A 26,578-nucleotide genomic window follows, 5' to 3' on the forward strand; every position below is an offset into this window, starting at 1 on the left:
GCAGTCCTAGATAGATCAGGTTGCTCAGGTGCTTATTGAGCTCTGAATGTCTCAAAGCAGAGAGACTTCACAGCCTCGCTGGACCCCATTCCAGTGTTCAACTGCCTTCATGGTGAAAATGCTTCTCCTAACATGTAATCAGATTCTGCCTTGTTGAAACTTGCCTGTTGCCTCTTGCGCTGTCAATGTGTGCCTTTGAGAGGAGCCTGGCTCCATCTTCTCTACGCCCTCCCATTAGGTAACTGCAGGATGCAGTGAGTTCCCCCACCAGCCTTTTCTTCACCAGGCTGAAGAAAGCCAGTGCTCTCAGCTTCTGCTTGTGCTCCAGCCACTTATGCATCTTGGTTTACTGGACTGGGCTCCAGTATGTCTGTCTTTAATGTTTTGGGGAGCCAGAAACCAGACACAAGTACTCCCCGTGCAGTCTCACAAGTGTTGCATGCAAGGGAACCATCACTTCCCCGGACCTGCTGGCTACACTCCTGCAAACACAGCTCAGTAGGGAGTTGTCCTTCTTTACTGCAAGGACACACTGACTGATATTCAGCTTGTTGTCCACCAGGACCCCCAGATTTTTTCCTGTAAATTTGCTCTCTAGCTAGCTGGCACCCAGCCTGTGCTGTTCAATAGGGTGATTCTATTCCAGGGGCAAGAATTTGCATACTTGCTTTCCAGGACTATACTTGCCTCTTTCCTGACTTGAAATAGGCACAGTTATTGAATGTGGTGGTGTTTCAGAGAATACTTTTTTAATTAAAAAATATATATATATACATATATATATATATACATATATATATATAATATGAAATCCCACTGAATTCTGTAGCTTAGCAGAAGTCCATTCTTCTCACTAGTCTGTAAGCTCCACAGCTTGCAGGCTTGGCCAACTGCTGCATGCTGAGTGAAGTTTTAGAACAGAAGTTTGGCAGGAGCCTTTATCCCCTTCTCTGTGGGCACCTAACTGATTTTTGCTGAATATTCTCTGGATGTGTTTATTTTTCTTCATTTGTTGTAAAAAGGAGATCTGAAAAACAAATCTCACAATAGAGGAGGATTCAGGCTATCTAATCTTAGGACCCCTGACTGAGTTACCTGCTTTTTTCTAGGGCATAGCCAGTAGTGTAAGGATTACAGTGAAGGGTAACACTTAAATGCAAATTTCTTGCTTAGCTTAAATGTCTGTCTTTTAAAACCCTTAACAATTTATTTGCCTAAATATTTTGCTGGTCCTAAAGCTGGTTCATTTTAGATACCTTGAGCAGTTCCATGAGTCCAACAGTTTACTGTAGCCGCCTGTATAATACTTCTGTGAAAATTTTCTTTGGGCACTTCAGCCATGGTTGTTGTGTAGAAATGTGTAGCAAGCTCATCTTGAAAGATGTTAACTTTGGTAATTCAAGATACTGTTATGCCATCAGGATTCCTCATGTTAAACTTTTAGGTTTTGCTGTCTTGTAAGAACTTCAGAAAATATCTCAGATCAGAACACAGACAGTATTTTAACCTCTGAGTATATACTTTAATGCTTTTTCCTTGACCTTCTTTTTAATTTTAAGTTGCTGATTAGCCTACAAAAATTCAGTCACAAAATGCAGCCTAAAACAGCATGGGAAGCTGTAAATGTACTGGAAACTGTTAATACCCTGGACTAAAGCAGTTGCTGCTGGCTGTCCTCCACGTGCTTCTTAGTCCTTCCCTATTGAACAACAGGGAAAAGCTGATACGCGTCATGCCATAACCCTGTGTTACCCCACTAGTCTCCAGGCCATATCCTAGGCGCAGTGCATGGGTGTTTTCAAAGCTTGATATTGCAGTGTAGTGAGTGGTGCTTTCCCTGCACCTGTCTGTAATCAGCAGCGTTGGGTAGTGAGTTGCTGTGCTCCCAGGAGGGCAGGCTGGGCAAGCACAGTGTGCCAGCCCAAGCCTTGGTGGGGCCACGCTGGGCAAGGACACAGGCAACTGCTCCTATTTTTTTAATCTGCAAGAAAAGATAATGAACAGTTAAAGCAGGAATACCTTAAGCCAGTATTATTGACGAATTCTGCATAATGTGAAATCTTAGGGTCAGTGCTGGCTTTTCTTGCATCACTGTGAAACACATGCACCACCACCACCACATGACTTTGTTTACAAAGAGGAAAGTGTTCAGAAGAAATGTGTGAAGTGATTCTAGTTCATGACACAAAGCAGAAAACTGATCAGTTCTGTTCATTCTTCATGCATTCTGGAAGATGCTATATTGCCTTCCAGAAAAAAATCACTGAAATGCATGATAAATTAATATGTGCAGAAGAGCCTCAATAGTACACTGCAGTCAAATGTGCAAAAGACAGACAGATGTTTAACAAAACTGGTGATTGTGTGTTGGTTGTAGAAGCCAACAGATGTAGGCACTGACAATGCAAGCAGAACAGATTTTTAATTAGTGTGATAGAAACTGAAATGCAGACATCAATGACTGAACCAAAGTTTAATAAAAAATTAATAAATAGAAAAGGATGTCTCCCAAATCATTGATGAAAGATTGCTTGCTCAGAAGGCAGCAAAGAGGAAACTTTTCTGGTTGAAATGGAGCTAAGTATAACATGGCAGCCTGTTGCTAAATAACAGCAATGATAGATACATTCTCATCTGTTTTTCCTATTAGGTCTGCCACCTACTGCTTGACATACTGGGTTGGCGTTGTTTGTTATGCCAATAAAAAAAAGTTTGCCAAATCTGTCATGCTAACTCTAATAAAAATCAGATGACCTGAGCTCTGTTACACCCTTTCCCAGTTGGAAGATAATGACTGTGTATCCAAGGTCCCGGTTGGGAAGGCAGCTAAGGTATCTGCCAACGGGAGCAGGGCAGGTCGGCTGCTGCAAAGACAGAGATGTCACACTGCTGTTGGCTGAGGCTTTGAACCCCATGTTCAAAGGCACTCGCGTCTTGGAAACTCCCGTTTATAAAATGTTGAGGAGGGAGGGGAGAGGGCAGCAGAAATGAGAGAAGCGGGTTTACTGCTCCACGAGGAGAAAATCTAGCAGCTAACCAAGCAAAGCAGAAGACGTCTTCCTGGGAAATGATACACAAGCTACTGGGTTGTTAAGGAGAATGTGCTTGGATTTTCTTTATCTGAGAATGAGCAAAAAAAAGATTGGTTGCCTTGTAAATGAGAAGGAGGGAGCAGGGTTTTATAGGCAGCCTCTAGATTTTTTTTTTTCTTGCCAACCTATGACTGGAAATTAGGACAGTGGCAGGGAAGCAGAACCACTGGAACAAAGCCGGGCTGGAAATGACAAAGGCAAATGCAGTCCGAGGCGCTGTTGTGCGCTCATTAGCAGCTCTTTGCTGCTACGTCGCTGGTGATTGCCTTTCCTGTGAGGTGCTCCGAGTTAAATTAGGGCATTTATCACGTTTTTTTGAGCTGAGGACGGCAATAAACTCAGCTCTGTTACTTGATTATTTGCTTTGTGCCTGGGTTGGAGTATCTCAGTACACGGCGGCAGAGCCCAGTCCTGACTCAAACAGTCAAGAAACCACAATAAGTGCAGGGGAGTACACAGAAATGGTCAGACAGCATAGGGCTGGGCTGCTGGTTACCAGTAGGGTGAGATATCTGCCCAGCATTTAAGTTTTTTTGATTCATGCACAGGTCCTAAAAAACAGCATTTCTTTCCTTTGACACTGGGAGCTTTAGAATTAATCTTTCAGTTCATCTTTACAACAGGAAAGGGTATGTAAATAGTGATATACATTCTTTTCTGGCTTACACTCTGAGTTTGTCTATTTCTGCAATTTGTCAAGCTATTTTCCACTCACTAAATGCCTGGACAGCAGCCACAGCTGGTTTGCTTGAATTCTTTCAGTTGCTAAAAATAAGCTGGTTTTGAAGCTTTTTTTTTTCCCCTGTAACTGCTGAGGATATTTTAATAGATGTCTATCAGCTTATATTACAAATTGTTTTTGGGAGTTGCATCATGCAACATCATGTTCCAAGTGCTCAGGGGGGGAAAAAAAAGGAAGCATCCAGGCCACTGAGACACAGGAGCAGAACACGGGGCTCTGCGACTGCAGGGAAAATACCAGCTCCCTCAGAGAAAGTTTGTAAAATACATAGTCAATGAATTTGAATCACCTTAATATGATTCTGTCGTAATTGGTCCTCCTCAACTCTTTAACTTAACAGCTGCATTTGTAGTATGACTTTATGATGGTGTGCTTCTAGAAGCTCTTGTGCCTTGTTTTTTGAAGATTACCTTTTGTTTTATTGTCTTTTTGGCTTAGTTGATTGGCTTTTGCCCTGCTTTCACGTATCCCTCTTGCCTAGCCCTTGGTTTGATTTATTTATTTTTTCCTCCCCTCTCCTTGGTCAGTGTTTATTCTGATTAAAACTATCCCTGAAAATGCGATAAAACATTAGCTTCACAGAAACCCCTCCTGCGTCAGTTTGTGTGAATGCATTTGATAGGTACCTAAGTTTGTAGACATAGCAATAGTTGCCAGAAAACAAGGCCAAAGAGAGGAAAAGCATGCACTAAGAGGCAGCCTGTGAAGGTCTCCTGAGAACTGATAAGCTCTGGAGACCAGTGGTCCTCCTCAGTCCACAAGGACCGATAAACTCAGAACAGCAAGAGTCTGCTGAATCCCCTCAAGGCCACCAGCACACGCTAGCCTCAACAGCGAGTTGTGTAACTCAGCTGCATCTGAGAGCGTGGTTGCTGCTATGTGCAAGCAAAGGCTGCAGGGTTATATATACGCCTGGTGAAACACAGGCATCTCTGAACCCCCGTCCGGGGTCCCGTTGTACGACCCCCCTCGGCTTCTGTGAAAGTTGCTGGGTTTGGCCTCCTGACTCTTGCCCCAGCCGGCTAACTACGAGTGACTGCAGGAGTGAACTGTGCGAGGGAATAATTGAATTTGCTATGTGAATAGTTACCTGCTGTTAATAAAATCAGCTTGATTTTATTTAAAAGAGCTTAACTCATAAAAGGTGCTCTAATAAATATTGGCTGTGATCAGTGTCTCCCCCAGCTCAATCCCCGATCAGGGAAATTTGCAACAATATAACACGGGGCACTGTAAGCTATGCGTAACTGTAAAACACTGAACAAAACATAAATTTCTGTCCTGAGAAATGCATAACCCTGACACTTTTCTCACCTGTTTCATTGTGTAGGGTTTTCTGAGACTTCTTTTTAGATGGTCATTAGAGAAATATATCTTTCTCTGTTCTTAGGTCTTTGGCTTCCACTTTTCCAAATCCTCTAGGTCTTTCTCCTCTTCTTTTTGACTTCATGGCCTTTTTGCTATATACTTACCAGTGTGGAATGAGTAATTTCTTTAGATGTCTTGGTGGGTGACTCCAGGAGATGGGGAACTTCTTTAAAATCTGTGCGGCCTGTGCCTTAGGGAGTTTTGACTGAGGAATTGAATTGTGCTTGCTGGTCTATATAGATCAGTGATATGATGCCTGTGCCCACAGATGTGAGCCGTGCGTGGCCTGGCCCACAGTGGGAGGAAACACATGGCATCCTTTCCTCCCTGTGGTTACCCACCTCACACCCACTAACTAGGACCTTCTACTGCGTTCCTTCGTCCACCTAAATTAAACTCTGCCTTAGTGATCCTGCATTTCCTACCACTCCCTGCCTGGATGTTGCTCCTGCACCTCAAGCCAGAAGTACAGGTCCAGGTATTGGCATGGCTTTCAGAGAAGGTGGCAACCTGGGAGGGCTACTGTATGGCAGCACATTCATGTCCATTAGCTCCTTCAGCCACAGCCATCACACTGCTCCCCATAGCTCAGGTCTGTACCTGCGTACAGGCAAAGGGCAGGGCCGGTGCTGAGATGTACCTCTACAATTCCACCTGCACATAGTTCATCAGTCTTCAAGCTTTAGAAACTTCTGCTGTGAGGAATTTTTTTTAAGACTGTACTCTTCATTAATAAAAAGTTCATTGTGGTGATCTTATTCAAATCACTCTCAGACTGAGGTCTCCTTAACTGAGAAAAGGAAATCATTACCTCTATTTTCAATATCATACAAATATCACTCTGTACAGAGTATATAGTGTGGAAGATGCTGCATGAGCTGAAATGCCAATTAATTTTTCACATTTCTAAGGGAATCCTCATGTCTCTCCACTGCTGTTGCCTGTTAGAAGTTCTGGTCAACACCTTCTAATGTGAGATTTCTTTTCTTATTGTCTTACGAGTTACCCCATTCTTGCAGGTTATTGGAGTAGTACTGTTAGATCCCAACAAAAGTTCGGGGTCTGCTTGAGTAAGAGCCAACATCCGTGAGGGATTTGCTGTTCCTTTGCCAATAGGATGCCTGAGGTTTGTCAGCCATGCTGGATTCACTTTCCACATTAAACAAATGAAGAGGAAAAAATAAATAATATATTGAAATGCAAAGTTTAAGAGGTTTGGAGAGATTCAAAGAAATGAAACAATAACATTTAATAGCTAATTGCCATTCTGGTTTGGCTTTAAGGTAGCTTCAGCCTTCCAGTGTGCTAGCAGCCTTCTTAAGTCATCTGCCAGGATGACTTACCCAGCTCCTGGGGCTGTGATTCAGTCCTCTAGACAAGCCATATTTAAAGGTCTGCTTACCTTTTCCAGATGAGATAATGAACTGGAGGGAGACTTTGCTTTGTTTTCTTCCTCTAAAGATAGGGCTTACGATGAATATAAATTCACCTGCTGGAGCTTCCTGCATCCATCAGTCCTGATTCAGTCTGAGCACCCCTGGGCTCCTGTTTGATGCCGTTTCAGGCTGTTACGCAGAGATTCCTTTGCAGTACCCCTCCCTCTGGACTGGCTCAACTAGTTGACTAGGAATGCAAGACAAGCAGTAGCCAGAGCCTTGGTCTGACTGCAAACAATTATTTACCTGCTAGGAATGAAATTTCCTGCTGACTGGGAAGAAGGCAAGTTAAGAAACTTAGCCATGTCAGTATGTAACCCCAGTATGTAACTGATGACACAAGTTGAAAACCATATTTGGTTGCTCCCACTTATGTTTCTGTAATGCAGCCAGTTCCTAGCACTTGAGAAAGTGGATATGAGGGCAAATATAGCAATTCTAGGAAATCACATCTAGCAACAGAGCAAAGAATGGGCCTTAAACGCGGTTGCTGTAAGTGGGCAGCCTCCTTGAAGCATCACTTAAAAGGATTGCCAGTGTTTTTTAGTGTTGTATTAGCAAAAACAGCTCTTCCTGGCCATCAGTTCATGTTTCTCAATGGTATTGAGAATGGTTTCTCAATTTTTTTTCCCTCTGAAAAGCCATTCAGGCAAGCGCAGCAAGGCCTCAGTTCCATGTTGCAATGGTCATAACTGATTGCTTGTGCTCAGAAAAAGCATGGTCAGATGAAGAAACAATAATGTGCCCTGAAATTGTGAATAAAGTCTGAATGTAGCCCTGCATAAGGGATCTAATAGATTTACTACTATATCAGAGGGACATCTGATTGTTGTGCAGATGTTAGACACTGAAGCATTGTGAAAGGAGCTGAATTAGGGTATTGTAATGATGGACTTGGTTGCTTGTTCTATTTTTAGAACATGGCGGTTGCATTAGTGCACAACTGATACGGACAAAGACCATTCAGTGATTTCCGCCCCCCTCCTCCTTCCTCTCCCTTGTTCATTTGTTGAACTAAATGTTTTCATGTTTTCTTTCTAGTACCAAATTGCTGCAAGGAACAGTTCAAACCGGCAACTAGGGAAAGTGTTTGGATGCTCAAAGTAAGTACGTTTGTGTATTTGTACGGGTTTGTTACAATGATTGTGACTGAGAAAGTAACACTTGTTTGATGTCTTTGAGGAGATAGCTAGGTAAGTTTGGTGTCAATAGTAAGTAATATTCCTTTGCAACAACTCTGACCATATAATTAATAGGTTCAAGTCACTAAGTGTTATCCGTTCATGAAGCAGAAATGATGAAAGCTAAACTAGATGCCACAAACTTTTTGGAAATATTTGGGGTTTTTTGACTGGAGTAAGAAAGAAGTGCTGGCGAAAAGGAAATAGAAAACTTAAGACGGACATTGAATCTAACTTCCCTCTCCTCTTCTGTTAAGGGACTTTAAGAAATTATATTCTTGCTTTCATCTGTTGTTTTATTAGATGTTAGCACTTCTGTATGTTATTAATGCTGCCTTGATAATGTTAAATGGAGGAAGAGATAACTAAGCCCAATGCTACCACACATGGTTAGTAATTTATGTCAGAATTCGTGAGATTCTGTCCTTGTTTTAATTCTCACCTATCCGAGTTTAGATCACATCCCACCTGCGCTGGATTTTTTGCTTAAAATGTCCCACCCAAAGCTTGGCACCTCTGAAATCTGGGCAGGGAGCCACCCGCTGAGAGCGGCAGGGAGCAGTGGCATGCTGAGAGGTAGGCCCACAAGGTGGCAATGTTAGAAAGCCTTCACGCCTGCAACAGCATGGTGGCTCCCGGAGCAGCTATCATTTATTCCCCTTGCATCACTATTGCTGCATCTGTGCCATTACACAAGAAATTGCAACTGTTGCCCAAAGCAAGGTAGAGTACCTGATAGCGAAACTCCCCTTTGAACAGCTTGGCCACTGCTCACAACGCTGTGTTGGATGCTATGAATACCTTGACTTGGGGCAAGGGATATGCTGCTGGGTGAACATGGCTCGCAATAAAGTGCATGGGGTGGGGGGAGGGTGGCATAGTTCTTAGTCATAGCTAGTGCTAAAATATGTATAACCCTTAGGTGATATTAGGGCTGTGTAGTGAGAAACTTTCATTTTAAAACATACCAGCACATTTCTGCTAACGCTTAAAAAGTTCTTAAGGTGTATAAAGCCTGATGTTGGATGCAGGAGGCATTTCAGTTTGCTGTGGCACTTTTCATGCTTAGTATTTAAGCTAAAAGTAGAAGGGTTTTGTGCCTTAGCTATTTTAAAGACGTCACAGTGAAACTAGGGATTTGCTCCAAGTTATTTAGTGCCCTGAAAAAATATATATGTCTACAGAAAAATTTTTCCAGATAGATACACAATAGGTGTGAGAAATTATTCAGGGCTAGTTCTGTGGCAAATACAAGAATTACCTGTGTTAAATGGCACAGATGCAGTTAAGGAGAAGAAACTGAAACTGGGACAGAGGGAGTTAAGAGGAGCCACAGAGTTCAGATGCTTCAGGTTGGAGGAGAAGACTTAATTTCAGAGTAATTAGAAGATGTGCATGTCCCAAGTGCACCTGGAAATGCTCAGGTGAAGAATAGTCTATAATTTAGAGCTGAAAGAGGCTTGTGTACTTCAAAGATGCAGCAATAGCTCTGGACTACAGGAAAAATCTGAAACCAAGACCGAGGGGAAGAAGAAAGGTCCTTCCCTGTCGACACACTCCTTCCCAGGAAGGTGCCAGCTGGAACTGCAGCAGGGGCAGTGCCCTGTGTGGATCTGCTTTTTTTTTAAATTTATTTTTTATTTTTATTTTTTATTAAATCAACTGTAGATCTGTAGTGGATTCTATCTGTCACTTTCTAATCTTGCGCAGAATAGGTGGCGCTGCTTAAAGTCAAGCTTCATTACTGTGGTTATACTAGCATTCTCAAGTACTTTGAAACAACAGGAAACCTGAAGAAAACTGAGCATGGAGATAGTACACAGCCATCAGATGGACACTTATAAAAGCAGACTACATCCTACCTGTCTAATAGAAACTTATCTGAAACATGCAGATTTCCTGGCATGAGTAACCCTATCCTTGAAGCAACCGTCAGCTTTCCAGTGTATTCCCTGTGGATTGCTACTTACTGTGTAGCCTTTCCTCTCCAAATCCCTTAGCCTTTATGGCCTATTATATGTCAAAATAAAGATCTAGCCTTTTAATTCCGGAGATTCATTATATTGCTAGGGCATTAGCTGAGCTATTAAAATTGCAAAAGCCAAATCCAGGTAACATGTTATTATATGCTAGTCTTCACTTGGGAAATCTTTCTGTAAGTGTCTGAATGTGTTTGAGCCTGACACACAAGCCTACTTTTTCATGGGATTGTTGAAGTTCTGCCAGCAACAGCATGAGGAATGAGTGTTGGACATCCAAGGAACTCTACAGCTCTTGTGTTAGGATCTCCCGTGTGCAAGATGTAGATAAGGTGGTTTTCACTGGCAGCTATAATTCTTTGCTTAATGTATTATGTCCAAGACATTTACAATATGCCCTAACATTAGAAAGCAGTTCTGGCTTCAACTGGAACATTAGCTCAGGATTTACCTGTAATATTTCAGTGATTTTGAGACAGGAGAAAGTAAATACGTACATAAAATATATGTATATGTTTGTTGAATTACTAATTTGTTATTCGTTCAGGGGAGGCCTGAACAAAAAGCCTTGTATGATCTTTCTTTCCTTCTCTGCACAGAAACAGATATTCTCTGGCCATTCATGCAAAAGATGCATATAATGACTTAAACTGGAGAGAATAAAGTATTTTTTCTCACTTTTCCCCCCACCCCCTTGGTGCAGAATAAAATACCACTTCTAAATAAGGGCACTCCATGTTTCCCATTCTGTTCCCCACTGCTTGTTTTCCCAAATTGGTCACCTTAATTTCCACCAAAGAAGACTTGACTTCTATAAGGGCCATTTTGTACTTTATCAGCCAAAGGAATTGAGAAGAACGAAATATTTGAACTTCTAGACTCAGTGGACTGCTTTGAAAGCATTTTCCATTTTGTGGAAACAGCATAAAGGTCCCCCAAAATGTAGTGGAGGACATCTGTTTAGGAGTCAGTCCTGCACAGGACACAGCTGCTTTATAGTTGGTTTTGATTCAACGTAAGAAAACTTGAGACCTAAATTCTGAACCTAACAGACAAAAGTTAACTAAATGGAATGTTTGTTTATGGCTTCGTACTCACCAGTCCTCTTTCCCTTCTTAACTTAGTAATTGAATAGCTTGAATATCCTTTTATGGTATTGTCTGAAAATATTCTGAACTTTGGGGTGATATTTATTTTTTCAGTGTCCAATACCAGGAATTATCCCACAGGAGCTCAGTAAAGCAGCTGGTTCATCAAAAAATGTAATTTAACTTTTCAAAAAGGTAGCGTGTGGTTTTGTTAAAAGTTAATAATGAGATGCCTTCAAATGCAGAAGCTGTCAACAGCCCTGACATAATTTCACAATTACAAAAATACATAGACTTGTGGTTGGGTTTTTTCTATTAAATAGAAACCTCATTTTCTACTGTAATGAGGAAAATACATTATTGTAATGCCACTAGTACCTTTTGTGCTCAAAATGTTACAGAAACCTTTCTTCAATTTATACACAATATGACTGTTCAGAGGTTACAAAATGTTGCTACTTTGTGTCATGGCTGTTGAAGCCTTGACTATATTTAATAAAATAAGAATGATATCCTTATTTCTAGTCTTTTCGTGTTGCCTCCTGCATTTTGCCTATCAATGATGCTCCATTTAAAAGCTGGAGAATGTTTATTAAAGGACAATTCAAGCAATTATTTAAGTTTAGCTCCAGCAGAGAGGAATACTTTAGGGGCTTTTAAAAAAATCCTTGTCAGATATGTCAAATATGAAGTATTTGTAGTGCATCCAAATGCTGTAAGAATAGCATTTTCATTTTTCAAAGTGGTTTCTAGATTCTATAAGTAAAATCCTGCAAATGAGCAGAAGACACACTGATTCTGGGCAGTCATCCTGAGCCTGTAGACAGACTCGTGAGGAAAGTTAGACAGAAAAACAGAGGATCTATTTCTAGTAATCTCAGCATCTTGTTCATGGTCTGTTTGCAATACTGACTGCGCCCATGATCAGGTGCTGCTCACTTTAGCAGGAGGAAGGTGGTTACAGCGAAGTGGTAAGTAGCTCTCGATTTACTCTATCGGAGCAAAAGCAAAGAGAGCAAGGGAGGGGAGACAGGGAAAGGAAGGCAGAAGAAGACTGAAGGAAGATGGGAACAGAAAGCAGGGCTGGCACAGCCGTGCTCGCTGAAGTGCTGCTGAGGAATATGGCAAAGAGCGGAGCAAAACCGAAAAGGCTGTGGCAGCTGTGGTGGGAGGGCACGCGGAGCTCAGCGCCATGGCCGTGTCCTTGCAGTATTTCCTGTGCAGTACACATGCTCCCACCCGGCGGCGTGGTGGGAGCCGCGTGCCTTACCTGGCCTCCTCTTGGGTGCTGCAGCTCAAGTAGGCACCTGCGCGGCAGGCACTGCGATGCTCCAGCGCTCCTGGCTGCCAGGAGCAGAGGGAAATCCAAACTCTCCACTGCCCTTTCTTTTAGGGGCCTGGGGAAGCAAATCAGCTCTGCTCTGGCTCCCTGAACACCACTGTGCCTGGTAGGGGCCATCTTGAAAACATCTGGCCCCAAAAGTAAAGAAATGGCTTGAAAGAGCTAATTCAAAAGACTCCTCTTATATTGGAGTGTGGTGGGTTTGGGATTTTTTTTGGTTTTTTGTGGGGTGTTTTTTGTTTTTTTTTTAATCCCAGTACAAGTGTCAACATTTTCTAATATTTCTGTGCAATCACTGGAGCTGGGAAGCTTGGGTTTTATTACCTGACTGCTGAGATTCTCATATAATTAAAACACACCATGATCCAGGGCTGCCAGAAAATCACCCTGTATAATGAGTCACAGTAAAACGTGAGCTGCTGACAATGCACAGCAGCACACTACTGAGGTCAGGTGGATACAACAGGAGGTGAGACATTTAATTTTAGAAGTTGTCCTTACATTAAAACATTGCTTATAATAATGGCTTGTGCTGCCTTCCTAGGGGCCTTAGGTGAAATATGGGCAGGCTGCTGTTGTGTGCACTGCAGCTGTGTTACAACAGAAGGTGGCAGAATTAAAGAGGTTTTCAGTGTCTCAACACCTGGTAATTTGTTGTCCTCTGTGATGTTTACTCAGGGCTTACACCAACCCCAAATTTTGTAATCATTGGTATTTTCTGCATGTTAGCTCATCCTTTAGCCTGGAGTAGGCACAAGAAACCAGGCATGTGGCGGGAGTAGCTTACAGGCGGGCAAAGTTGATGCAGCCGACTCAAGCCACAAAAGCCTCAGCTGGAGCTTTGCCACCAAAGCTGCGCAGCCACCACCTCTGTTAAAAATCTGCTCTGAGGGACGAGATAGGCTAGCTAAATGTCACAGTTACCTTTTAGGGTAGGGAGTGCCAGTTTTATTTTTCCATAAACACACATTTGTAATAGAGAAACTGATAGTACCCTGAAATTAAGCTTTATGAAGTGACTTTCATTAGAGCTTTATTCTCTTTTATGAGCTCTGGATTTGGCTCATTGCTAATGACCTGAGTGGACTATATGGGATAAACACATTCTGAATAGTTTTATAGTATAATGTAATAATATTGTCTGTATGTTTTTAGAAAGAATAATTGGTTCTCATTTTGTATCTCTAGAACAGAACAGTATCAAAACTGCATTCAAGTATTTTCAGACTTGATCTGATTTCATAATTAGGATCTTTTTTGTCTAATATAAGAGGCTTCATGTAATCACTTTTTTAAATCTAAAGCTTATGTTTGACAAGTAGGTCACTAGTTAATGGAACAAGTAAATCAGTTGTTTATCTTTTCAGTAAGATGCATGCACTTTCTATATGCTCTTGTCTGCTCAGAATGGAGATATGTACAATTTTAATGGCACTCCCTCCCTCTTTTAGAGGAGAGATGTGAGTTTTATACTTCACTTCCTCTATTCCTGTCACTTAGATTTTTTTTTTAAAGTTACTGTAGTACTTCAGCTGATACTGCATTCGACCCACAAGTTTATAGCACCGTTGTCTGGTAAGGTTAATTTAATTGCTAGATATCTTTAAAAACAAAAAGTCATTAATTTGTAATTTTACAAAAGGAAATTTACTATTGCACATTGCTCACAAGCTTTCCAGCTTCCTTATTCCCCCCTGCCAATCCCCAGTATTTGCGCATGTTTCTCTTGACAGATGTATCTTCCAACAGTACCTTTCTTCCCAGCTAGTTTTGCCTCTTAATACCCAGGCAAGGGAATTTTTTAGCTAATTTTGAATTTCAGGATTCCAGAAGGTGCTTAAGCATCACTATGAAGCGTTAAGATTTCTGTGTTAGTATCTAAATAAAGCAATTGCAGTCATAGGCTAATAAAGGGCTAAAAGAATTCATAAAAACTTGGTCTAATATGACAGGTTACAAAATCCCTGTTAAGAAATGCCTGTCAGTGGCATAAGTTTCCAGGCATAGTTTGCAAATTTCTTGTTGTTGTTGTTGTTTTTTCTTCACAGTACTAATGTAAGTGTAACATTGCAGTTGAAGCTGTCTGAAAATTTTTGTTCATTTGAAGATTATTTTATTAATAAAAGACTTTGAATAAGCACTAAGATGATAAAGAACATTGACTGTTACCTTTGGAAAAAGTTTGTGTTTTCCATCAAAAAACAATAAAACTTGTTTAAAATTAGTAATAGAATTGTGTAAATTAGCAATGAAATTGTACTTAGAAGAACAGTTTCTTACTCCCAGGCCAGTCTTTGCTCTACTATTTGCAAATAGTAACTATTATTTGCAAGTGTGTTACAGTTCTAAATATTGAACAGCAAGTTAAGAAGTATGTGTGTAAAAATCAGGAGATATTAAAAAACACAGTACCTCAGGAACTCAGATACTTGCTTTTGGCCTGTAGTGAGCCTGACATAAATAAAACCAAGTCTACTCAAATGGTAAGATAAATTTCTCTCTCTCTCTCTGTGTATGTGTATAATACACATATTAGTTGTAGCCCAAAAGTGGAAGCACTCCTGGATTCCTCTGTGAGCTAGTGATCGCAAACAAATCCTTGCAATCTGTTTTTTCAGAGGTGCCTCAGGGATTTCAGCCGTTTAGTATGTTACTAGAGGCAATGTGTCACCTAGTGTATGAATTCTGGACGGTGCTTTACGCAGCTCCTGAATACAGGTGTCCCTTCCGCAGATGGCTGCGTGTGAATGTGCATGTCCCTTAGCAGGCAAGGGCTGTAGCACACTCCTCTCTGCCTAGACATAATGGAGCATAATTAAGGAATGACAGTATGCGCACCGGACAACGGGTATGCCAGGGGCTTTGTCTGAGGGAAGGAAACTGATCTGAGCGAGGTTGGCTGCAGGTGGCTGACGAAGGAAAGTGGAAATTGCCCAAGCAATACAAAGGGCTATGGCTGACAAAGGCAGGCTGGAGAAGAATGGGAGAAAGAACAATGGGGAAGCCTAGGAAGTGGGAGAAATCCTGAGATAAAAGGCAGGAGACACCACTCTCAGAGCGATGGAGAAAGGGAATAGGATTTGCTTAGCTGCAGGACTAGTCTGGAAAAAAGCGAACAGAGCCAAAAGGACAGTATGGATCGGAAGAGAAACCATGAAAGAAAGGATTGGGCCCCAACATAGTGGTGTTGTGAAGCAGGAGATATTTGCCAAGATTTATGAGAGTATGTTTTGAGGAAGCTGATCCTAACATCTGCCTTGTTTCTGTGCTTGTAAAATGAGGAAAGCCGCCAGAGATTAGCTTTTGTAAATGCTATGAATGTCCTATAGGAGGAGGGGGAGAATAGGCAAAAAAGACAACAGTTTGTGTGTAATTTCTTGGCATTTGCTAATTTGATGGACACACAATACACATTCTCTTTGTGGGAGAATGATTTGTAACACACTGTAGGAACACAAGAAAAGTATTTGTGGGATCTGTTGTAGTAAGGCACTGAATTCTTAGGCCAGGGTTCTACAACTGTTGAAACATTTATGCACTGCTGAATGACTTGGCAATACAATTTTGATCTGAGTCAAGCATGAATACACTGTATTTCTTTCACATTAGCTGGAGTATGTAATAATGTTTATGTTGGCTTTGTGCTGGGTGTGGGAAGACAGATACCTAATTAACGGTTTTCTGGGACAAAGCAAACCCTTCACATTTTGATTTGTAATGGTCCAGCCCTTTCAATCAGCTGGTTGAAGTGTTTTTGATATAGTAATAGGTATCCAAAAACTTAATTGACCATCTCCTGGAAGCACTGCTTTCACATGTTCTTTAGCACCGGTGAATGTCTTGGGTAGTGTGGTAAATGTTGACAAATGTCATGTTCCTTGCGATGGGTTATAACCCCTGGGCAAACTTCACGTGCTTGGGATCTGTAAATGCTGCTGCAGGACAAAGGGCAGCACTGTATGCTGAGCAGACCTCAGCCAATAATCATTCCACAGCGTTTAAACCTCTCTTCCTTATGTTATATGCATGTATCAGATATTTGCGTGAAGGATTAAATTACTTGGATAACATGTGCAAATCAAATGGCTACCAGCTTCAAAATGCTTACTGTACAATATGAACAGAGAACCATTGGTCCCGAGAGTCTTTATTCACTCTTTTTGAACCCTTAGTATATAATATCAACGCCAAGTCAAGTTTTCAGCTGAGCAATATAACAAGTAATGTTGTAAATCATCATCTACCAATACAGCGTCACTTGAGTGTTGGATATAGCCATATCAGATTCTCATGTTAGAAACCTCATCCCTTGATAAATGGTCTTGCAAGGCATCTCATTTGTCCTCAGTTCCCCAGTATTGCTTTTATGAAATTAGACTGAAATGCCATCAAAATGTATTGCTGTTACTCCCAGAGCAGAACATAAGAAGGTATATCATAAAGGTATATCACCCACTCTTGTGGGTTTTTGGATTTCTTCCTGCATTTTTCCAGCCATCTATCTTTAGCCCCAAGAGAGCCAAAGTTTCCTCAACAGTTGGAAAATATATAAAGAAATGCTAGATCTTTCTTCACTCTTTTCTCTTCCCAAAATCTTCCACGCTATTACCATTTATAATTTATTTGATTGGTTTTGTTTATAATATGAATGTCTGAAGCTCTGGGCACTTATGTTAATAAGCGTTTTTTTATAGAAACTGTGTATGTGTATCTTTGTATATATGTGTGTGTATATGTGTGTGTATGCACACACACACACACATACACACACACATATATATAGTAAGTATAAAATCCCAAACACCCTCTTCTTTTCTAGAACACCTAATTTCACTTACATCTAATTAAGGTTTTATCATCGCCCAGATTATCTGAATTTTTCTAATGCTTTTGATCTAGATCTTATGCTTAATACAATCTTTACATCTCAATTCTGACAAAACAAATTGAGCAAACTAGTTTCAAAGTTAATGCCTCCCTGTAAATGGAACTGGCTACTGTAAATCTAGAACAGCTCCAATCAAGTAACTGCATGTAAATGCGCATAAATGAGACATGAGTCAGTCTCCCGTCTCAATTCTTTTTAATCAGTATTAAAGGCAAAGTGAGACAGCATGGTCACTTCAAGCATTTATTGATTATGGCCTCTGTTTGTAGGTCTTCAGAAGAAAGCTGCTCCCCAAGCTGTACCTGAAACTTTGCTATAACCCAGGGGATACCACTAAACACAAATGTAACACACACTAAAAGAATTCAAAATTTGGATTTTGTCTGGAGTTAAAGGAAGTAAGAATTTCTTGTCTGGAACCATCCTTCACTGGGTTTTTCCTGCTGTCATTAGTACTTTTTGTTATCTAGGCAGTGTTGGATAAAAACATTTCAGATAATTGGTGCAAACTTCTTATGTTTTAAGTATGGAATTCTTTGGTATATATTGAAGAGTGCTTCTTTCTAAATAAGAGGTGTTTTTTTTTTCCTTTAAAGCAGCTGGATTTAGCTAAACCCTAAAAATTTTGGATTTAATCAATGTCCACTACACCTATTTAATAACTTTAACAAATTGAATAATATTAACAGTATATGACTTGTTTTAAAACATTTGTACTGCTGAAGGGTTTCTGAAATCTTGTTTCTGTGAACAAAAAATTCTGTTTCTGTGGACAGTGTTTTAATCCTCAGGTTTCTGTTTGATTTCTACAGTAACTATAAAAGGTAGCTGCTGCCTTTTTAAAGAAAAATACCTGCAGGCTGTGGCTCTTCAAGACCACTCTCTATAGTGAAGAATTTATACACTAATGGTCAGATTGGATTTGCAGCTTACAGCTAAATTTTCAAGAATGCTTAGCTGACAAAGATCTGAACTTTTCTTTTACTTTTTCTAACAGGCACAGAACACTTCTTAAAATATGAAATGTGACCCCTGAAATATAAATATGTCCATATATTTAAAAATAGACTTAAATTACCTCACAGGGATGTGGTCCCTGCACATTGTGTAATTGGGACAGCCCTCTCTCTTTCTCTTTCTCTGTCACTCTCCAGGGAAAGCAAGTAAACAAGACTTTACCTAAAGTGGCAACACTATAATCCCCAAGGGTGGGAAGCTCATTCTTTATCTACAGGATGTCTGGAATGATAAGTAGCTGTTTTAATAAAATTCATGCAGTGTTTCTTTGTCCTGACAAAATTACCATTTTCTGTTTGGTGTGGTAAGTTTAAATGCAATGCAGCCTGAAATTTAAGGCATAGAATGAAGTAACAGGACGGAGGTGGGAGATTTTATCCAGTGCTATGTAAACAAAGTCTTTAAAATTCCAGTTTTGGATTTTCACCCCAAGCAATTTTATATCATTGCTGTTATATCACAGCTTTCCCTTGGGCTAATCAGTGAGGCTGACGATACATCAGTGAAACATGAAAGGTGAATTCTTTTGCATAACCCAGGTTAGCTTGAAACACGTCATATATTATATCAGATCTGATATATGTTCCTTGTCTTACTAAGATTGTCAGCTGTTGCTAATTCCTTTACGGACATTTCTGTGTAATATGTTATTAGAGATTAGAACTGTGTACTTATTAGGTTGGCACAAGCCAGTGCTCTGTAATAGATATACAGCTGCAGATATCTCATTTGTACTTCCACTAGATGACATGAAATCCGGATTTCCTAAGGTTTTACTTTTTAAATGAAACTTATATTCAGGATGTATGCTGCCAGAAAGAAAAAAATCACTTTGACACAGACTCGTTAGGTACACTGACAGTTATATTCACTTTACTGAAACTACTCATACTGGGAATAAAGTACATGTCTACGCACCTTAATGAATCTCAGGTCTTACCTGAACAATTGGGATGTGCCGGGGCCTTAGAGCAACTTTTGTAGCTCTTCCCAAACCTTCTTCCTGCTTTGCTTTATTCACTTTTTTCAACTCTAAACAGCGTTGGCTAACTCCTTCAGGGAGAGCTTGTTTCTGTACAGGTTTCTGGTAAAAACACCTTCTTGAATGCTAAAAATAACTTTAATTTTGTTTCACCATGTGTAAACCTGTTGAGGTTTTTTTTTCAGAAATCTGTTAATTCTTGTGAATTTAGACTATGAAAATAATTATTAAATTAGAAAAGGAGACACTGGTCAGTATTAATGCTTTGTAAAAGATGTTGCTACTTTCTAACAGTTTGCCTGAAATTAGTTTTTTCCAGTGGAAAAACTGCACTTGTGACAGAAGGGTTCATGAGACACCACTGAAAAGTGAAGTACGTTGGCCAAAATGATTGCACTTAAGTCGTGTTTGCTATAGTTTGAAGTTGTAGCTGAGGCATATTGTAAGGGCAGTACAAGAAGTATTATACTCAGTTTCCTTTACTAATCTGAAGGTGAACAGAGACGTCAGGTGAGGTGCTGATGAGGAGGAGATGATAGTACTTCTGTCACACTAGGGATGCTCATTGGTCTTTCTAGTGTTAAGTGCATTTTTCCTAATCCCTCACCCTCCAAGAAGAATGTTACCCAAGCAGTGGGAAATTTCTGCAAGCATTAATTGTATTTGTACTTTGATTGTGTCACATGTAAATGTCACAGACTTTTTTAAATTTTCTGACAACTATATTAACAGAAGTTTCTAGTGTGGCCATCACTCCCATTTTCAGATGCTGTGTGTTGGCCACTTCTTATCAGCATTAAAATATTCCTAATTTATTTTCACATTAGCCAAAAGTCAAATTCAATTTTTGACCCTGTCTCTGATAACATCCTCATAGACAAGCTGATGAAGTATGGGCTCAATAAGTGGTCAGTGAGGGGGACTGAAAACTGGCCAAACTGCCAGGCTTAGGGGGTTGTGATGCAAAGTCCAGCTGGAGACCAGTCATTAGTGGTGTCCCCCAGTGGTCGATACTGGGTTGATGCTGTTTAACGTCTTCATTAATGATGTGGATGATGGGACCAAATGCACCTCAGGAAGTTTGCAGATGACACAAAACTGGAAGGAGTGGCTGAGACACCAGATGGTTGTGCTGCTGTTCAGAGGGACCTTGACAGGCTGGAGAAATGGGTCAACAGGAACCTCATGAAGTTCAACAAAGGGAAGTACAAAGTCCTGCACCTGGGCTAGAATGACCCCATGCACCAGTATGGGCTGGGGGACAGCTGGCTGGAGAGCAGCTTTGCAGAAAAGGGCCTGGGGGTCCTGCAGGACACCAAGTTGACCATGAGGCAGCAATGTGCCCTTGAGGAAGGACAGTGGTATCCTGGACTGCATTAGGAAGAGCGTTGCCAACAGGTCAAGGGAGGTGACTCTTCCCCTCAGCACTGATGAGGCTGCATCTGGAATGCTGTGTTCAGTGCTGGGCTCCCTAGTACAAGAAAGAGATTGGACCTACTGGAGCAAGTCCAGTGAAAGGCCACAAAGATGATGAAAGGACAGGGGCTGTCATGTGAGGAGAGGCTGAAAGAGCTGGGACTGTTCAGCCTAGAGGAGAGAAGACTGAGGGGAGATCTTATCAATGTGTATAAATATTTGATGTGGGGGGGCAAAGAAGACAGAGCCAGACTCTTCTCAGTGGTGCCCAGTGACAGGGTGAGAGGCAATGGGCACAAACTGAAACACAGGAAATTCCATCTAAACACAAGAAAGCATTTCTTCACTGTGAGGGTGGTTGAACACTAGAACAGCTTGCCCAGAGAGGTTGTGGAGTCTCCATCCTTGGAAATATTCAAGACCTGACTGGACACGGTCCTGGGCAACCTGTTTTAGGTGACCCTGCTTGAGCAGGGGGGTTGGACCAGACAATTTCCAGAGGTCCCTTCCAACCTTAACTATTCCGTGATTCTGTGATTAACTGACTAGTATAAAATTTTGGCTTGAGCATGCCTAAGGTTTTTCTAACACTGCATTTGGGGTCTTTAAGGGATTTGACCCTCAGGCTTTATAAACTATGCTGCACGGCCTTTGTACTGCAGTAAGTAAGGCCTAGAAGAGTAATGAGAAAGGAACTGAAAATGAAAGCTCTGAGGAGGAAGTAACTGTGTTTTGGAGAATGATATTTTGGGCTGTTGTGGTTGTGATGCTCGCTAGTGTTCACTCTGCCTGGTTTACCATGGTAGAAATCTAAGCATTAAAATGTATCTGCTGGCGCAGGGTGGTGGCTTTTGTGGGGATTGAGAGGGTGATTATCCTTAGGACAATTAGGACTACCTGTATTCTGCAGTGGAAGTGTGGGATCACCTTGTAGCCAAATTCAGGTGGGAAATGGTGTGTGCAGGCTGTTGTAGCACTGGAGCAGGTTGACCAGAGAGGTGGTGGCATCTCCATCCTTGGAAGTTTCCAAGACTTAGCCAGACCAAGCCACACGTGAACTGATCTCATGTTGGTGAAGATCCTGCTCCAAGTGGGAGATTGAATTAGGTGACCTCCCTAGTTCCCTTCCAACCATCACTTCTGTGGTTCTCAATGCTTGAAGACCTATTAGATCAGGTTTTCTAATTCTACCCTTGTACATTAATTGGTCTCCTGGATCTTTTTTGCTATTTATCATATGTGAGTACTGCATTTCAGTAGAAAACACTTTCAACTTCCTGTAGGTAGATTTTATCAACACCATTCTGACTTGACCTTTATTCTTACAGCTGTACTTCTATTTGTGTGTCTACTGCAAATAAAAGCTATGAAGTCATGCACAGTCATTTAATAATAGTGACAAGTTCCTGTTTCTTATTCTGTGTCACTGGATTCAGATCTAAGAATCCTCTGCTCAGAATGATGAAAGTGGGAAGACAAAACAATGGCTTGCTGCACATAAAGAAATGAGTTGTGTTGGTTGGCCATGCAGTGCTCAGAAACGGAGATATAAGCAGAAGGACTGCCATGTAGATGGAATCCAATTGGCACCCCGTGTCCCCCCAGGCTGCACTAGATCAACTGAAGAAATATGCGCTTTCTGCGTGCTTTTCTGAGCCAAGCTTCTATTGCCCAGGCCTGGTTCAGCTTTTATAAAGGTAAGGTAGGACTTCAAGGACTGTGTTTTCTGAACTGGAATCCTAATGCAAGGCAATAAGGGGTCTGAAGTGAGGCTGCTGTGCTGTCCTCACTTGCGCTGCTCTGTGCTGTAGCTTTGCCAGTACATGTTTTAAACAGTTTTGGAGACTTCAATAAAGAAGCTTCTGTTCTTTGACACTGCTGAAGAAATAAAAATGTTTTTACAAGTTAGGGTAGCAGAGTGTTTCACTGCCTAGCATGCAGGTAGGGCTATGTCTGGCAGCTAAAGACCTGCTATAGATTATTTTTATATTCTGTCATCGTGTAGCATTTCTGGCTTCTCCCTACTCCTGAGTGTTACCAAGACACTTACTGGCCTTTTTAGCAGAATGTATTTTCTTGCTTCTTTTTTAAAAAAGACTCAAAGGAAACTTTTTCCAGTGGGTTTACTGTTGCCAAATGAATGGAGCATTTTTCAATAAAGTATACCAACTGCAAGTGTCCACAGGTTGGTTACTGAAAGCAAAATTTCTCCTTTTGAGTATATTTGAAAACCTGGTGGAAAAAATAAATAAAAGCTCCTGTCTTAGCGTTCAGAGGGCAGTGGTGAACTGGCAGACTAATTTTAGTTTAAGTGTTTATTTATTGGTTTTATTCATCTCACCGTTCCTCTGTGAATCCAGAGTCTATATTATGGGTAAAATTATGTAAACTAAGCTTTTAGCAAAGCATCATTTCAATGCTCTGAAAGCTTAGAAAAGATCATTAAAATTTTGTAACATCACTTTTCTTTCATGCAAAAAATTCTGAATTATAAATCTGATCAAACTCACATCTGAGATTGGGAATTTTATTAAAATGTTCTCATAGGCACATGCTAATATATTAGAAATGCTCCTATTGCTTCAGTTTGCTCTATCACTTTAAAACTCATTTTTAAAGAGAGCTGGGTACTGAGATCTTCCCCCCACCCCATACCACCCTAATATCAGGAAGAAGCTGGGAAATCTCCCCAATTAGTTGTTGCTCTTGTTGCATTTAGCACCCTTGAGATCACACAGAACTATGCAGAGACTGTCCCCATAGTCACTCTTGCAATTTCCGGTTTAGAGAAGACAATTTGTAAACAGTTTGATCATTTGTTTTTCTTGAATGTAGACGTGTGTTTGACTTCTCTGTTATGATATGGCAGATTTTGCCATGATGAAGTTGCAGAACTGCTTCTGAGGAGGTGCCTAGAATTGCTCTTTGGCTGAATTCAAATTCTGAAGGACGCTGTTATTTAGACATGGGGAAATATGCAGAGATCTTAACTACCTAGAGGTATGTGGAGGGAAGCAGACTGGGAGGGACAAGAACACTTTGAAATGAAGGGGAGGAAGACATTAGCAGTTGTTTGAATGGCCATGTTAATAGGACTAGCAGAACCAGCCGTTCGGTGTTACTGTATTGGCAGCTTTTTCCCTTTTTGTCTTTGACCCAAACACGGCTTTAGAGGACATGCCATCACATGGTTTCTCTGTGTAAGCCTGAGACTAGGGGAAACCTGGAAATATGCAATGCAGCCTAACATTTTTTTTATTATCATCTCCAGTGAAGCTGTAAGAGTGGAAATAGAGCTTGATAACTCAGCTGTCCTGGAGCTGGTGGAGAGAGGGAAGGGAAATCCAGGCTAAGTAGCAGATATAGGAAACAGGAAAAATAGCACCACTGAACTGAGACCCTTTTATATTTCTTTATTGTTAGGAGTGCATGAGTTCTGATGTATTCCTGTACCATTTAAGATTCATGTACATTTTTGTTAATTGGGTATCTACTGTATTAAACAAAACCTGCTCTGGTGAGCTGTAGCCAGTTGAGTTGGAAAACAAGACCAAGCCTTGCAGTGGAGATAACAATTACCGCGTGCACTTGGAAACAGAAAGAAGGGCGCTGCATGCTGTTTCCATGTTTGAATTATACCGCTGCCATCTGGGTATTGTAATGGAGCAGCATGTTGTGGAGGCTTGTTTCATGCTCACTGCAAAAGCTTGAGCCCAGAATGACTCTGGAGTATCGGGAGGAGAAATGAGGCTGAGTTGCAATACTCGAAGGATGCGTGTTTGTTCTCAGAAATAAAGGGTAAAATAGTAACTGCCGTTGTCATAGCGAGGTGGCTGGAGACAAACCGCGCTCGCTTCCCTTCTCTGTCCTTTGAAGTGAAAGCGGCACGTTGCTGTGCCGCCTTCCTCCACGCACGTAAAAATGAGCTCGGGGAGTCAAAGGGAAGATGCTGGCTGCCTCGTCCGCGCAGCGGGTGTAACAACACGCCTGCAGCTTGCACGGTGTGTGTGTGTGCGGGGGGGGGGGGGGGGTGTCTCCTCGGCGCTTTGTCTGGCTGAATATGGCGAATGATGATTTACCGCGCCAAGCCCGCGGCCGCTCGGGCTTTCCCCGCGCCGCCGCAGCGGCCGTTGGCTCGGCCGGGCCTCACGGCGGCGACTGCCGGGCCGCCGCGGGGGGAGCCGGGGCACGAGGGCGCCCCCCCCGCCCAACACACACACACACACACACACACACACACGGCTCTTTGTGTCCCTCGGCGGCGGCGCCGACACCGGCCGGGGCGGCGCGGGCGGGCGGGCGGGCGACCGCGGCCCCCGGGAGGCGGCGGGGCAGCCCGGCACGGCCAGGCGGCGCGGCGCGGCGCGGCACGGAGTTAGCCGGTTGCTATGGTGAGGGGCGGGGTCACGTGGCGCGGGCGCCGCCGGCCGGGCTTGACGTCAGGGGCGGGGCGGGGCGGGGCGGGCGCGCGCGCGCGGGCGGCCGGCGCGCGGGCGGACTCGGGCTGCCTCCACCTTCCGCAGCGGGAGCGGCGGGATCCGCGGGAGCGCCAATGCCTGGACCGACCCAAGCCCTGTCCCCAAATGGCGAGAACAACAACGACATCGTTCAGGACAACGGGACCATCATCCCCTTCAGGAAGCACACGGTGCGGGGGGAGCGCTCCTACAGGTACGGCGGGGGCGCGGCGGGCGACACCGCGGGGGGCGGCACTGCGGTGCGCAGCGGAGCGGAGCGGGGGGAGCGCGAAACCGGGCGGCAGCATCCCCCCCGCCCCGGGCAGCCGCTAGCGCGGGTGCAGCGGGGAGTAGCGTTTGCATTGTCCGGATGGGGAGCGTTTCGTGAGCGGGCTCGCGGTGTGCGGGGCTCCCTCGCCCCTCTCCGGCCTCGCCGATTGATGGGGGAAATGCAAATTATATGTAAAAAAATAATAATGATGATAATTAAAAAAGGGGCACGGCGCGGCCGGCAGCTCCCCCTGGGAAGCGCCGCAGCACCTCGCTGCGGATTGCAGCGGCGGCGCCGTGCGGGAGACGGGGGCAGGGGGTGGCGGTGCGCGAGCGGCCGCCGCCGCGCCGAGCCGAGCCGAGCCGAGCCGCGCAGGGCCGCGGGGGCGCCGGGGCCGGGGCCGCGCCGGCCGGGCCGCCCCCGCAGGCCGCGGGCCCGGCACCCCCCCGCCGCAACCCCCGGGGGGGTGACAGCCCCCCCAACCCCGCCAGGCCCCCGCTCCGGCGCCCCGGGCCTCTCTCTGCCCCCTCTCCGCTCTGTTTATCCACATTTTGGGAGGATGGTGCGGTATGTCCTTTGTCACGGCTGCGAGCGGTTTCTGATTAATCGTTCGGCACCTCCTTCTGGCAGTGGGGCTTTTTTGTTTTTTCTTCTCCTTTTTTTTTTCTTTTTTCTACATTAACGTATCTGACAATGTGCTGGGGCAGATAAGCCCGTTAAAATTGTTGGCGTTGTTTGATAAGGGCGGCTCAGGGCGCAACTGGTTCTGTGCGCTCCCCGCTGGCGGCTCCAAGGGTGATAATATGGCCAGTCATAGCTCCTCTCCTGCTAATATACAGTTATTTTAAATGCTGCTTCGATGACAGCCAGCGATGCTTCTGCAGAGAACACGCCCCTTAAAGCTGATTTTTCAAGCAGCAGGAAATGATGCTGTTTTCAGATTATCTGGATGAAATGGCAAGTTGTATGCTCCATTAGGCCAAAACAAATGGGGATGACTTAGCTTGTTTGTCTAAAGAAAATCACAATATTTTTACTTCTGCTGAGGGATAACATAGCTGCTACTGGCATAGCTGACCATTAATAGCCTTAATAGTGAATCTTATTGCTGATCATATGATTGTGACCGTACATGTGATTGTGAAATGCTTGTGACATCTTAGTGTGTGGTTTGTTTGAACACCACAAAATTTAGTCTGCCCCCCTCTCTGAATCTATTGCTAACTTTCTTTAATGAAGACCCAGTGCACATATTTAGCACAAAGTAGCAATACCAAATTTCTTATTTCTTTTTTCTAAGCTTTTGCAAAGACCAAATC

The 26,578-nt window shown here is 42.8% G+C and overlaps 1 protein-coding gene across 4 annotated transcripts in view; it reads left to right on the forward strand.

Annotated features, from left to right (window-relative positions):
- The window catches only part of MAPRE2 (microtubule associated protein RP/EB family member 2), a 94,467-nt gene that overhangs the window by 8,472 nt on the left and 59,417 nt on the right, over positions 1–26,578 (forward strand). For 3 of the 4 annotated variants that reach the window (XM_013954701.2, XM_013954703.2, XM_067290430.1), the window contains exon 2: positions 7,680–7,741. In XM_013954701.2, coding sequence (XP_013810155.2) covers positions 7,680–7,741 — 62 coding nt within the window. Of the gene's footprint in view, positions 1–7,679; positions 7,742–25,019; positions 25,203–26,578 lie in introns of those variants that run through there. The other variant, XM_067290431.1, reaches the window with a different exon arrangement.

This window comes from Apteryx mantelli, chromosome 2, assembly GCF_036417845.1.
Source record: "Apteryx mantelli isolate bAptMan1 chromosome 2, bAptMan1.hap1, whole genome shotgun sequence".
NCBI lineage: Eukaryota > Metazoa > Chordata > Aves > Apterygiformes > Apterygidae > Apteryx > Apteryx mantelli.